At 43.2% G+C, this 12,687-nt stretch overlaps 1 protein-coding gene across 3 annotated transcripts in view; it reads right to left on the bottom strand.

Annotated features, from left to right (window-relative positions):
* The window catches only part of EVA1A (eva-1 homolog A, regulator of programmed cell death), a 199,027-nt gene that overhangs the window by 97,495 nt on the left and 88,845 nt on the right, over positions 1-12,687 (bottom strand). For 2 of the 3 annotated variants that reach the window (XM_082755731.1, XM_082755732.1), the window contains exon 5: positions 2,764-2,907. In XM_082755731.1, coding sequence (XP_082611857.1) covers positions 2,764-2,907 — 144 coding nt within the window. Of the gene's footprint in view, positions 1-2,763; positions 2,908-3,353; positions 3,437-12,687 lie in introns of those variants that run through there. The other variant, XM_082755733.1, reaches the window with a different exon arrangement.

Here is a 12,687-nt window from a genome sequence, read left to right as displayed (position 1 = left end):
TGAGAGATTTTTGCAGATGTTCTCCTACCAGGACTTGGAGATAAGTCACCTCACTTGCTGTTCACTAGCCATTGCTCTACACAGCCTACACCAATATTAGTGCCTGTCATAAGTCCACATCAGCAAAAGAGACATGATTTCTGCTAACAACACATGTGTTTTGAATTAATATCACCTTTTGTCACCTCACAAATTAATCCCTCAATGGATTTTTCTTTTTCTAGAAATTGCTGTCAGCAGGAGACATATTTTTCTCTTTCCAGCCTACCCCAGAGCAGAGTTCAGCTGCCCTGAACACATAACTAGTAAAGTTTCTCAAATGGGAAATGTCTTTTTAAAGATCCTCCTACCCACAGTACCATGTTCATCAGTAGGCTTGCTCTCACTTCCTCTTCTGAAGCAGCACAGGAGCTCAGTAACACTGGTCAAGGACACGTCTGTTCTTGTCATGGGTAGGACAAGTGACATGGTCCAAACTGCAGAACCATGGCTGGACATTTCTGCCACAGCTTGGCAGCTGAGAAGTGAGAAGGGTGAGCAGACTGGTCTCAGAGCAATGAAATCACCTCTGTGAGGCAGCCAGGAGAAAGGGTGAAGTGATGCTCAGAGAAACCTCAATGTACATCCATCATGTTTCCAAGCTATGTCAATATTACCCTGCATCTTTCACTACTCTTCAGTGAAACCATCAAAGCCACAACCCACACTCCATGCACCCAGTATCTACAACTGATAGAGGTGGGGAACAGGGACGTGTATCAAGATGTAGGTCATAGAAAAGAAAGCCCAAACCAAAAGGTAAAAGAGTCATTTTACCAATCAGACAAAGCCTGTCCTCTTTCATTCCCATGGGTTTTGTGAACAGAGGAGAATACCATAGCAGGAGCAATAATGTATGCAGCTTTATTGAAACCTGAAACAAAGAGATATCCAACAGGAGATTCTCTAAACCGCAATTGTTCTCTAAACCGTAAGAACATCGAGTTCCTTGTTTATATCATTTCTTTTAAGAGAATGACAGAATTTTCTTCTGTCCAGCGTGAGCCCATGGAACTGGAATTTGATTTCTAGTTAATTTGGGGGTTGTATTTTGAAGGATTTTGCCATTTGAGGGGAGAAATATGTCTGAATGATCACAAAATCCAGCTGAGACACATCTGAGATCATGGTTTTGAAAAGGAGCCATAGACAACCTCAAAGGATGAGGCAGGTTTCACCCACTAAAAAGCCAAACATGCCATTTTTTGCTCTCAGGTATGACTCATTTCCTGATCCAGTTAGGCTATGACTAGGAAAGCTAAGGTCAGATTAAGAGATGATTAATGCCTTCTGTAGTGGACTTTGGGACAAGGACCACAATGCCAGAAGGAGGTTGCATAGACCTTTGAAGGAGGTATCTTCTTGGAAATTTATCATGGGGCTTTGTTTGGTTTGTCCCTGCATTTTGAATTATGGAGCTCCTGTTTTGCTGTGTTGCCTTGGTTTCTGTCATATCCCCATGAGCATGAGCTTCTCTCCAGTCCTTGTGTAATAAAACTGGCATAACAATATCACCTTCATGGCTAGAAAATTCACAAGGCTTTGATAAATATTCTTGCTATTTCTTGCTAAATCATTTCAAACAAAAACAAAGAAGCAAAGAGAAAGAAAAAAAAAATGACATTCCCTCAACTCTTGCCAAATGAAACAACAGCCAGGCAGGAGCCCAGAGCTTCATGCTCCCAAATCTCTCTCTCTGCTCTTCAACATGTTACACATCAGCCACATTATAGCAATTATACAAATTCTATAGTGACTCCATCTCAAAAATCATATAGCAGATTTGGCATGCTGCTGTTTGGCATGCTGCTGGAGATTGACCCACAGATCTGTTGTTGTCTGATGACACGGCCAGCATATCAGATGGTTCAGCCATCTACTTAGCAGATTCAAAATAGCACCAGAATTTCTCTTCCAGGTAGATGTGTAAAGAAACAGAGAGAGAGACAGAGCTGATCCTAGCAACAACTATACAAACAAAACCCTTAAGCAAATATTTTCAAATATATCAGCTACAAATGACCAAATTTTTTTTGCTGGAAGAAGACAGACCTGATGTTGTTTTCATACCACATAGCTCAGAGAGGAAGAATTTTTTTCTCTGTTGCAAAGATGACTAGTCAGTTAGGAGTACAGTATCTGCTCAACAATATGACTTATGATCCCCACTGAGGACATTTTTTTTTTCAAATAACAATTTTTTGTTAGGAAAATATTGCTATGTTCACCTGGAGATTTTGCATGCAATTTTGTTCTAATGTCCTGGAAAATTATGGATAAGTGATTGTCTTATTCTTTGGTACAAAATGAAGTACAGAACCAAGTAAAAAGGATCCTACCGATAACCACAACTTTGCTGCAGGGAAATAAAACAGCAAGATGCTAACATTTGGGATGTAAGCATTCAATGAATGGGTTGATTTCACCGACAGATTGTGCTGCCTTGCTGTGGCAGTGTTGAATAGGTTAAAAAAAAAAAAAAAAAAAAAAAACACGATTTCCACATTTTCTGCTTTTTCTGTCAAGCCAGTAAGTACAAAAAGAGGCATAATTAAACTCAAGTGATCCACAGGGTTTTCCCTTTTGGCCAAATGAAAATAGCCATCAGCCAACTGGAAGCTCAACCACTTTTTATGCACAATTACAACTCTTGTCATTTTCCACACACTGCTGTTCATTAAACTCATACCCCAATGAGAGTTAAAGAGCTTTTTTGCAACTCACCACAAGTGTAGATGACATTGAGATGCTTTCGGATGCCAGGGTAACAAGGATCTCCAAATTCATAGGTGCTGGCATATATGCTACAACTTCTTTTCCCATGACATCGCTTGATCATGAGTTGGAGAGCAGTAGCCGACTGACAATCTACAAGGGAAAAAGGATATCTATTTTTGAATATTCATCCATCCACATCATAAATTCCCTAAGAAAAAAATTACCAGATGTAGACTGTGAGAGCACATACATATGAGCTCTCTGACAATATTTTAAAATCTTTGTGTTCACATGAAGAGCTGTATCTGACTCTCAAACACATCTAATTGATGGTAAATTGAAAGAGAATTACCAAAAAGAATAGTGTCAAAACTTCTCCTCATGAGCAGAAAGAAGGCTGTAAATAAAAGATTACTTGTGTTCAAAGGGAAAAGCCTATCCAAAATAAAAATAATTCCCCTTTACCTAGCATTCATTTTATAAAGTTCTTAAAAGACTCTAAGAGAGGCATTGTCATCCTCATTTTCACAGGTGGAGAAACAGAGCCATAGACAATGACTGTTTCAGAAAATGACTCTGAACATGAAGAGACTTACAGCAGCAGGTCACTGCAGAGCATGGAAAATGTCTGAGATCTCAGGAGTTTCATTCCAATCCATTTATCCAGACACGCTACAAGCTTCCCCATAAACTAAGAAACTGTCATAGGAACAGAAAATATGTGGCTATAACAGTTACAATATTCATATGGAATTCATGTAGATTTATTTAGCTGATAATGCAACTGATCATAGCAACATGCAAAATTATTAGCAAATTTCCACCTCGTGAGCGTAAGGAATATGGACATTGTGATCTCGTTCAGGGAAGGATAAAACCCCAGTCTGATTTATGTAAATAGATTTTTTTTCCATGTTGTACTTGTTCGTAGGCTTTTTTAGCCTATGTTATGTCCAAGAGAGCTGTCTCAACTCTTCAGTCACCACCTCCGCCCCCCCTTCTGCAGACAGAGGTGGTTAGCGTCCCTGTCTACTCTTGGCAGATGCTGTATTTCCAAGCATAAGGAGGGTTACCGTGAGGTCAAATATTTACAATTTTACCATCTACCGTGCAAGTAGAAATATTATGTTAATTTTGTTTATTCCATGCAAGAATAAATGTTTGTCAGATCAGGACTTCAGAATATGCAAAGCTCCATATGTAAATATTTACTCAAGTATTATCTTATACCAGACTGTTAGCTACTGTTTTCTCATGTAAGACAGAGGTTTTGTACAGACATGCTCTCCACCTTTTTGGTGCTAGCCTTGATAGTTTGCTTTCACTGTCCAAGCAGGCCAGCCACCATGGGAATTTGGCAAGGTGATACTTCTTCAATATCAGCAGTTGCCAAAAGCAACAGAAAAAATGTACAGAGAAAATAATATGATCCCATTTGGTCACTAATCAGGAGGCAGGGAGAGGAAAAACGAACCCTAAACTGTACTGAATGCTAGAAGCAGTGTGGTGGTTTCACACTGATGGGAAGCTGAGCACCACCACACTGCTCTCTCACACCCCTCCTCGACAGAACAGGGGGAGAAAACACAATGGGAAAAAAAAAAAAAAAAAAAAAAAAGCTGGCAGGTTGAGATAAGGACAGGGAGATCACACACTAATTACCATCATAGGCAAAAAAGACTCAGCATAAAGGAGTATAGTAAAGTATAGTAAAGTATATAATAAATATACTTTATTGTCCACTAATAACAGACTAGAGCAATGAGAACTAACAGCAAACTGAAACCACGTCCCCCCCATCCACCCTCTTCCATCTCCTCCCTATGTGTGGCTCGGGGAATGGGGGCTGCGGTCAGTCCCTGACGCTTTGTCTCCACCACTCCTTCAGGGTCCCTCTCTGCCCCTGCTCCACCTGGGGTCCCTCCCATGGGATGCCGGCCTTCCACGGGCTGCAGCTCCGGCCCGGGGCTTGCTCCTGTGGGGGCTCTCCATGGGCCGCAGTCTCCTCCAGGCCACATCCACCTGCTCCACCGGGGGCTCCTCCATGGGCTGCAGCGTGGAGATCTGCTCCATGTGGGACCCATGGGCTGCAGGGGGACAGCCTGCTCCACCAGGGGCCTCTCCTGGAGCACCTCCTCCCCTCCTTCTGCACTGACCCGGTGGACTGCAGGGCTGCTTCTCTCACATTTTCTCACTCCTCTCTTCCAGCTGCTGTTGCACAGCAGGTTTTTTTTCCCCTTTCTTAAATCTATTCTCCCAGAGTCTCAACTAGCGTTGCTCATGGCTCAGCTCTGGCCAGCAGCGGGTCTGTTTTGGAGCCATCTGGAGCTGGCTCTGATCTGACATGGGGCAGCTGCTGGGCTCTACTTGCAGAGGCCACCTCTGCAGACCCCCACCAAAGCCTTGTCCCAATATCGCAATACAGCAGCACAACAACGAAGCAATGACAGACACAGGAAGGCCACAGAAAACTAAGCCCAGAGGGCAACATGTCTTTTTCTCAAATGAAAGGCAGCTTTTTATTTCACATGCTGCAAATGACAAAAGAACAGGGCCCCGTGTGAGCATTTTCATACTGAAACACCCAAACTTCCTTAGGGGATTTTTGATCCATTGAGTGTCAGAAATTCCAGTGGAAACATCTGGCATGCAGCAATCCTGCTATATTGTCTTTTGTCAAATGTCCAGTTAGAGAAACTCATCAAATCTAAGCACTGCAGAGGATTTCACGGAGGGTGCTTGTTCTTTTTTTTATGTTATTGTTCTCACGGACTCCACAGGGCTGTCTGCACAGGGGCCTCACCCCCAGCACAGGAGCATACCACCTCCATGGGAGGCTGGAGAATTACCCATACAGCTTCTACAGGTCCTGAGAGGGGCATGACAAGTCTTCTGCAACCATCACCAGAAATGGTCAGTCTTTGGGTTCTCCTCCTGTGAGAATTAGCTGCTACAAGCTACAGACTTTACCTTCCACTATAATAAGCTCGACTGACTCTGTAGGTGCTGGATCTGTAGATTTAGCACACTGAAAATGCTGCTAACAGCTTTATCTGCCATATGCCCTCATGCTAACATCACTGGCTTTTCTAGTCATCACAAGTGTTCCCCAGCCCCACCTACCAATGCAGATGTAGCCTGAGTTATAATATCCAAGCAGAGAGCCATCTGCCAGAGCAGGCCCTGACATTGCAATTCCTATTTGTATTTTAACAGTGCCCAGGTCCAGCCTACACTGTTTGGCTAACATGTTTGCTGGTAAATGGAAACCTACCCTGGCCCATTCCCCAGCCCTGAGGCCAGCTGTGTTGGAACAACCCACATCCATGTTATTAAATACCCTCCAAAATGGGGTGGTAAAACACAATGGGAGCTGTCCCTGCTCTGTATACAATCTCCAACAGTCTTCTGGACTGCCTAGGAGAATGTTTTTAGGGCCAAGACAACAAACTACGGTATGGACCATGCTACAACTTAACAGCACAAAGGATGTATTTCCAGTGTCCAGGCCCTGGCAGTGCTAGTTTACCAGCACACAGGTAGACCTAGACAGCCAGCTTCTTACGGCACAGACCAGCCATCCTTATTCACTTAACTATCACCAGTAATGTAATGTTTGACTCTCCAAATGCCAGACTGCTCCAGCTCCACCTGCATTAGCCAAAATGAGTGGAAAGCAGAATAAACTCTACATGCTTCAATTACAGATACTGATGAAAATCCCTAACATCGAAAGTAGATTTAAAAAGATTTTAAAAGCCTCTTTTTTATGGGCTTTTTAGAAACCTTAATATTGAATATATATACAGCGCAAGAGTCACCTGTTAGGACTGTAGCACATAAACCATACAACAATTTAGTTGGAAGCAATATCTGGAGCTCATCCAGTCCAACCTCCTGCTCAAAGCAGGGACAGCTTTGAAGTTACATCAGGTTACTCAATAATTTGCCCAGGCAAGTTTTGAAAATCTCCACAGATGAATATTGCCCAACTTCCCTGGGCACCTGTTCCAGGGCTAAACCAATCTCCAGGTGAAGAATTTTTTCCTTATATCTAATCAGATTTCCATTGCTGTAACTTGTGTTGGTTTTTTGTTGTTTTTTTTTTTCTTTTTTTCATTGTTCTTTTTTTTTCCTATTCATTTCCAAAAAGTCTTGTATCTAGCTAACAATTAGGGAGTAGAAAAACCAGCAATGACATCCCTGCCTAAGCAGAGAGACTGAAGAAACTCAGGTCTTTTAGCATCTCCACATATGCCATGTGCTCCAGCCCCCTGACTATCTTAGTGGCTCTTTGCTAGATTCACTGCAGTTTTTCAACACCTGTCTTTGTCTTGGGAGCTCCAAACTGAACACTCCAGTACTGCACATAAATGAAGTACTGGAGGGCCAAATAGGATGGATAAACCCTCTCCTTGATGTGCTTGCTATGTTCTTACTAATACAGTTCAGTACCCATTTAGCCACTATTGCCATGAGACCTCACCCTGACTCACACCGAACTGCTTGCCCTCCAGGACACCCTGGTCTTTTTTTTTCTGCAGAGCTACTTTCTGACACCCAGCCTGTACTGTTGCAGAGTACAAATTGCATTCAGGTGCAATTTGCCTTTGCTTAACTTCACAAGGTTTCACAAGGTTTTTCCTCTGAGGTCCCTACCACTTGCTGTAACAATTGCCATTCAGTTTGATGCCACCCACAAACTCCATCCCATGATTCAAGCCATTACCAAACATCTTAAGCAATATTGGTCTGTGTGTGGTTATTATTGACTTATTGTAACTGGCTACCAGTTGGACTTCAGCAGAGCATTGTGGAGGTTTCTGGTAGAACTCAATTTTCTTGGCTCTTGTAGCAAACAGTCACAATCTAGTCAGGTCTTTACTGTTGGCACTGAACTCCAAACCCTAATGAGCACCAAAATCTGGTGAGTGCAAAAATGTTAAAAAGTCATCTCATAAACACAGGCTACAAGAGCCAGCTCAACCAGGGTCCTACATGACAAATCCATGACTGTTCTCTTACAGTACTCAAAAAAGACCCTACAGCACAAAAATTGGCAAAGTATTCACTTTGAAAACTTCCCTTTGTTCACAACAGAGAATTTTCCCTGCATACAACTTTTAAGAACAAAAGTCTTGTGATTTCCAGAAACACCAGAGCAAGCAGCCAGCAGTACTCTGAGGGAGGATTATACCTATATTGAAATTAGCTTGGTCTCCCCTCTTTTATTTTGACCTGTCAACTTGTCTATCCTTCACATAACACATTGTACTGAAAAATGTAACAGCATCATCATAACCTCCAAATGGGACCATCTCCCTCATACACTTCAAAAGGATTTGTGATGAGGAGGTCATTCAGTTGGAAGCCAAAATGCCATATTCTAGAAACCGTATTCCCTCATTAACTAGCATCGAAGATATCAATAATACATCTGAGAGATGGCTGAATGATAGATGAGGCTACAGCATCCTCATAAATCACAGTCACCACCATGTCATGCAAAGCTCTAGAAGTGAAAACCTGGTCTTTTCTTTTACACCCGCCACCACCACCCCTTACTCCACCTCCCTCCCCATGTCTCAGGGCTATAAACACACTCAGCATCACTCATGCTAGCTGTTTTGACATGCATGTAGGTAACTTAACTTCTGAATGTAAACAAATCCTTAGGGAGCTGGGTTAAAGAGATCTCCAAGTATATTGGTACCTTTTCAGGAAGTGATTCCAGGTCAGAAGGCTTCACCTCCAATTACCGATTCCCAGAGCTCAGAGAGGGAATAAAATGGAGAATTTCTTATCCATAAATGAAGCAGTTAGCCACTCAAAATGATGCAGGGGAGCCAAGCCCAGCAATGTGGTAGAGCAGAGTTGGGTCATGGTCGCGAGTCATGTTTTCCAGACCTTCAGAAGTGGAAGACTTGATGCGGCACTCTCATTGCACTTGATGGCATGCTCATTTAGGGCAACATTTCCTTTCTTTTCCTGCTTGTTTGTTTGCTAAGTGCAAACTGTGCATGTTATATTAAATACTATCCTGATCCCATGTGTCACAGCAAAGGATACTCACAAATGCCAACACCGTGGGGACTGTTAGTGTTAGGTCAGAGGTTGGACTCGAGGATCTTGAGGTCTCTTCCAACCTAGAAATTTTGTGATTCTGTGACAGTAACAGTAAGTCTGAAGTAAGTACTGCTAAGCAGAGAAAGGTCCCTGCCAAGAACCTTTTAAAGCCCACAAAGCTCAAATCCCACAGCATAGCAATAAAACTACTCTAAGTCCTCACAGGCAATACAGAACCCACTTACACAGGTTGGACCAGAGTTACCCTCTGCTTTCGTTAGTCTTGGATTGCTCCAGTACACTGCCTAAGAAGAAATACAATTCCTGGCTATGGTGAAGCTTCCACATGTGAAAGTGTTTAAAGATATCAGCTGTGCTTTTGGCATCTGGTATTTCAAACCAAAGTTTGTGTCTGGGGGACAGCGGGATCGGCTCACTTTATCCTCTCTACTCCTGGCCCCACTTTCTAAAAGTTGCACGTCCCTCCAGCCTCGCTACTGCTGCAAGGTCCAAGTGAATTCCCTTGCACAGCATCGCTCCACAAAAGCACACTGCTGGGCAGCTTCATTTCACAACTGTTAGTCTAAGCCCTCGATAGGCAATTCATCTTACCACTTCAATTTAGTATTCCAGGACTGCTAGGCTGATATTACTCCCTCATCCTTATCAGCTCGACCTCTGACAGGGTAAAACCAAAATCAGATAGCACCAGACCCACGCTGGAGGATTTCACCAGCTGCGACTTGCACACAGCACTGGCTTTAATACTAGAATCAATCTCAGTGATGTAATGTCCATATCATCAAGCTCACCACAATGAATGAGTTTTAGTCAGTTTAAGGCTGCTTCCCAGCATGAGTATTTCTTTATTACCTCTTCCTGGTGACAAAAATAAATTGAAGCCAATGCCTATTAATCACATCCGTTACTTTGGTTACTCACAGTTACTTGTTTTTCTCCAGCAAGGGTGACACATCCAAATCTGAAAGCCAAGCCATACATTGCTGCTTTTGATTGCAAAATCTATCTGGGTTCAAAATAATGTTTCCAAACAGTTTAATTTTTGCACTATGGTAACTCTTAGATGCTGTGGTGGAGATCAGGGCCTCTTCCAAGGCAGCAGTCATCACAGATGGATCCCCAGATGTAGACACCTTGTTTTGAGATGTGTGACTAATTGTGCAGCAAAGTTGGGCATGTGCCAGATGCCCAAGAACATCTGTGCCTTTGTTAACCTCATGATCAGACTCACCTGACACATCCACGTGCAGCCTGCAAAGGCACTGAGCTGATGAAGCAAGCTTTCCAGAGCAAGAATCATGTACACCTGAATGTGTTAATAAATTAGCATGCTGTAAGGCTGAAGGCAGTGGGTTTTTCCCACAGGCTGCCCAAGGGCCTAGAAAGGCAGCAGGGAATGGAACACACCTCCATTGACTCTTCTGTCAGAATAAAGAGTAAATAATTCTTCACAGACCTGAGGATCATGGGCTAACACAACATTTTCAATCTTTCACTGCTCGCTACAATAATTACTCTTTCACCTCAGCATCATATCAGCTTTACATCTTGATAGCCCTGATTGCATATTGGTCCTGTATGTCCTCATTTCATGTAAGAATGACATGTGTGCACTTGAAAAAAAGAATTGAGCCTGAGAAGAAACCTCTACCCACTTGTCATAGGAAGCATTATCTGAGTCTGTGAATTTAGCACAAAAATAGAAGCACTCATTCTACTTTCACAGAATCACGGAATCACGGAATCACAGAATCACAGAATCACAGAATCACAGAACTGTAGGGGTTGGAAGGGACCTCAAGAGTTCATCAGGTCCAACCCCCTGCCAAAGCAGGTTCCCTAGAGCAGGCTGCCCAGGTAGGCATCCAGACGGGCCTTGAATATCTCCAGAGAAGGAGACTCCACAACCTTCCTGGGCAGCCTGTCCCAGTGCTCCGTCACCCTCACCGTGAAGAAGTGCTTTCGCATGTTGGTGCACAACTTCCTGTGCTCCATTTTGTGGCCATTGCCCCTTGTCCTGTCCCAACAAACCACTGAAAAGAGGTTGGCCAAATCCCTCTGTCTCCCACACTTCAGGTATTTATACACACCGATGAGATCCCCTCTCAGTCTTCTCTTCTCCAGGCTGAACAGACCCAGGTCTCTCAGCCTTTCCTCATAGGGAAGATGCTCCAGGCCCCGTATCATCTTTTTGGCCCTCCACTGGACTCTTTCCAGGAGATCCCTGTCTTTTTTGTACCAGGGAGCGCAGAACTGGGCACAGCTTTTAAACTTTTTCAACAAATAAAACACAGTATAAGATCTTGAAGTATCAGACCAAATGATGAGCTAGCTATAAATGAAGTCTTCAGAAAGAGACTCACTGCCCAAGATACTATTTCCAGGAGTACATGTGAAGTGATGAGGAACTGGAACATGACTAGTGGTGCCTAATCAAGAGACGAATTCTGCAGCACACTCAGGCTCAGTGATGCTCTGTCTGCCTTGGGAGCAGACCTGCAGCTGGAATTAAAACAGTCAGCAGAACCCTAGCTGTCCTCACTGTATTTTGAGGAGCAGGTGAAAGGAATGAGCTAAGGCATATATTCCCTTGAGGGAACTCATTCACAGGCAAGTGACAGATCTAGAAGGAAATTCCTCCCAAGCAAAGGACGTGATTTCTCTCTGAAACATGCAGTAAGATTTCTTGCTAAAGGATAAAACAGGAAAAGTTACGTGCTGAGAGCTCTGAAGCAGGGAGGACAGAATGAAAGATGGAAGACGAGGAGGTCAAATAACTAAAGAGAGAAATCTGATTCCTGAAAAAAAAAAATACTGACAGAGGTCTGAATCAGCACTGTGGTTACACACTTATCTGCCAAAAGATAAAACGAACTTCAGTGGATGGGAAAGAAGGATGTAAGTAGGAGGAAAGTAACTCCAATCTTGCAGGTGAAGCTGCTGCCTAGACTGCTTCCTGGAAAACCAAGAAACAACTCAGAACTGCCTCATTCTGCAAGAGAATCCCTGTCATAAGCAGCCAGGAAGGAAGCTTCCCTTCTGCTTTTGGAGTTTCTCGCTTATTTGAAAGATGTTCCATCAGCTGTGTTAATTCAAAGTTCATCCCCTTCATAAAACAACAGTTTCTGGAGATGATGATGCCTCTGCTTCAGCTGCCAAATTAGCCACCAGGGAAGCCAGTAAAGGATGTCTTCATGGAGTACTGATGAACCAGCCCACACCATGTGCTGTATATCAACTCCCAGGCATTTTCAGCTTAGCCCAAGTCCAATAAGTTTGATGTTCTTTTTAAAATCCAGTGCAGAAAATGGTTAATAAAGATGAGCTTTGTCCATCTAGAGGAAGCAGCCTGGGAGGCTGATTTGTTTATCATGCAGGAAACCAGGGGGAGAAAACCAAGCCACAGGTACTAGACCTTAAGACCAACCAATGTCAAGACCAGTAGAAACAAAAGACTGCCCTGAAGGAGAAAAGAAGCAGAAGTAGATGTCTAAAGAGGAAAGCTCAGGAAGTGGAGATTCAAAACAATTAGGAGGCTGTTGTTTTGGAAGACAGAACAATAGATTTCAGAAAATATGGACAGTAAATCTGTTCCAAACAAAAGAAAACCCTCTTCAAGTAGGAAATAAAAGAGAACAATTTGTTAGAAGAGATGGTTAAAAGCATTTCTGAGCTGTAAGGAGGGGCTCAAGATTTTTTTGCTGGATAGGGCACTGGAATGTGGAAGAGGGTTTGCAGACAGGATTGCTGGGGAAGTAACACAAGGGTTTTGGCCCACATATTAGCTCTGGCTTCCAAGGTCCCTGCTGCCCAGCTGTGGTCTGAGCACCATCTGATGTGGTA

Source organism: Aythya marila, assembly GCF_965140915.1.
Source record: "Aythya marila genome assembly, chromosome: 3".
Taxonomy (NCBI): domain Eukaryota; kingdom Metazoa; phylum Chordata; class Aves; order Anseriformes; family Anatidae; genus Aythya; species Aythya marila.
This window is presented reverse-complemented; position numbering and strand designations above follow the sequence as displayed.